Source organism: Salvelinus alpinus, chromosome 22, assembly GCF_045679555.1.
Source record: "Salvelinus alpinus chromosome 22, SLU_Salpinus.1, whole genome shotgun sequence".
In the NCBI taxonomy this organism is placed as follows: domain Eukaryota; kingdom Metazoa; phylum Chordata; class Actinopteri; order Salmoniformes; family Salmonidae; genus Salvelinus; species Salvelinus alpinus.
Genome location: NC_092107.1, coordinates 7,896,021 through 7,898,017, shown reverse-complemented (window position 1 = coordinate 7,898,017; position 1,997 = coordinate 7,896,021). Strand labels below are relative to the sequence as shown.

Sequence of the window (1,997 nt, the reverse complement as noted above, 5' to 3'; positions counted from 1 at the left end):
ATCAGTTAAGAACAAATTTATATTTACAATGACGGCCTAGGAACAGTATAATATGTTTGATTTAGGCTATGAATTATGTTATGAGGAGAATGTAAAGCCTTCTATGTTGGTGAGTATAGATATGAGCAAATCTATCACTGAATCAACAAGTCAAGGAATTATCAATTTAGGTTGTCGGTTCTTTGTAATTTCATGAATTAAATATAAATATTTAAAGCTACCATATCAGAGAGCATTGGCTACTCTTCTTCAAACATTTAACAACTCCCAGGACCATGGAAAACTCTACTCACTATAAGGTATTCAGGCTTGCTGCATTCGGTGATATTGGACAATTGAAGTATTTCTACTTTGCTGTAGTAACTGTAATATATTTTGTCATCATTCTTGCCAATGCTTTACTTATTGGAGTTATCTGCATTGAAAGAAGCCTTCATGAACCCATGTATCTGTTTCTATGTGCTTTGTTTGTTAATCAGTTGTATGGGAGCACTGCTTTGTTTCCTGCTCTCATGTTTTACATACTCTCTGACACACATGATATTTCCCTTCTTTATTGTTGTCTACAGATTTATGTGTTGTACACATATACTCTAACAGAATTGAGTAATTTAGCAGTTATGTCCTATGACAGGTACATTTCTATTTGTTATCCTCTACGATATAACAATATTATGACACCTAAACTATTTTGTGGCTTAATTCTACTGTCCTGGTTGTCTTCTTTTTTCCTCAACGCCATTAATATCTCCCTGAGTTTGCGACTGCAATTTTGTGGTAACGTTCTAGACAGAGTGTATTGTGACAACTACTCAGTAGTCAAGCTTGCCTGTTCAAATACTATGCTGAATAACATATGGGGTCTTGTTGTCACTGTGCTTTATATTTCTTGTATTATATGTCCTACCATATACTCATATGTAAAAATTCTACAAATATGTTTAAAGTCTTCAAAAGAGACGAAACAGAAAGCATTTAACACCTGTACGCCACATATAGCCTCTATGCTGAACTTCTCCTTTGGTTGGTTATTTGTGATTATACAAAGCAGATATGAAACTGCTCATCTTCCACCTATACTTCGCTCTATTTTATTTGTTTATTTTCTGATATGTCCACCACTTTTCAATCCTATTATGTATGGTGTTAGGATGGTTAAAATCAGGCAGGCTTGTAAAAAGGTACTAGGACTTTACCCTAAAACATAACCTGATAGTTCCTTTTTGTAATGGTGAATTATGTGTTTTCTTACTTCAGTTGCTATAATTGACAGTACAAATACTGTACACGTGTCATTTTGGCATAATTTCTCTGTTGCCCAAAGATGATTTAAAAAGTTTATAATGTATTCTAACTGAGAATGTTTTGTGTCACATTAGCTAGTTAACTGCATAACTACAGAGTGGCAAGGGGAGCTGTCCTCCCTACCTTCCGACTATGCTCAAACAGATGCTGAGTGAGATCTTTGGGAAGATCCATTCTGCCAGATCTGGACTCTTGGCCCACCTAACTTCAGGACAGCTGTGTCCCTGACCATCTTCCTAAAATATTTGTCATCTTGAATTTTTTTTATGTTGTTGCATTTTCAAGTTAATTTCCTGCAGTTCTGCACATTTTGCCATGAGGCAGAAATAAAGGGAATCTCTCACGAAGGTAGTATATTGCAGGTTTTTTCTGCAATGTATATGTAATGAGTGCTTACTTATTCTGGCAGTGATGGCTTATGACAGGTTTGTCTCCATTTGTAAGCCAGTTGTATTTTATTCCCATAACCATTTTCTCTCACTTAGCAATTGTTAAACTCTCCTGTGTTGAAAGTGCAATGAGTATCCTTCATGATATATGTATCATAGCAAGTTTAGTGGATTTATGTTTCATGTTAGCTGTGCTCTCATGTGTTTAAATATTATGTGTTTGCTTAAAAGCCTATAAGGAGTCACGAAATAAGGCTTTTAATTTGTGTGCTCCCCACTTGATCACTTTCATCAACTTCTCTA

General features: G+C 35.3%; 1 protein-coding gene across 1 annotated transcript; it reads left to right on the top strand.

Moving 5' to 3' along the window:
• The first annotated feature begins 275 nt into the window (after window positions 1-275).
• On the top strand, window positions 276-1,208 carry LOC139549827 (olfactory receptor 11A1-like). Its single transcript, XM_071360576.1, has one exon. The coding sequence runs from the start codon at window positions 276-278 to the stop codon at window positions 1,206-1,208; it is 933 nt and encodes a 310-aa protein (XP_071216677.1).
• The last annotated feature ends 789 nt before the right edge of the window (window positions 1,209-1,997 follow it).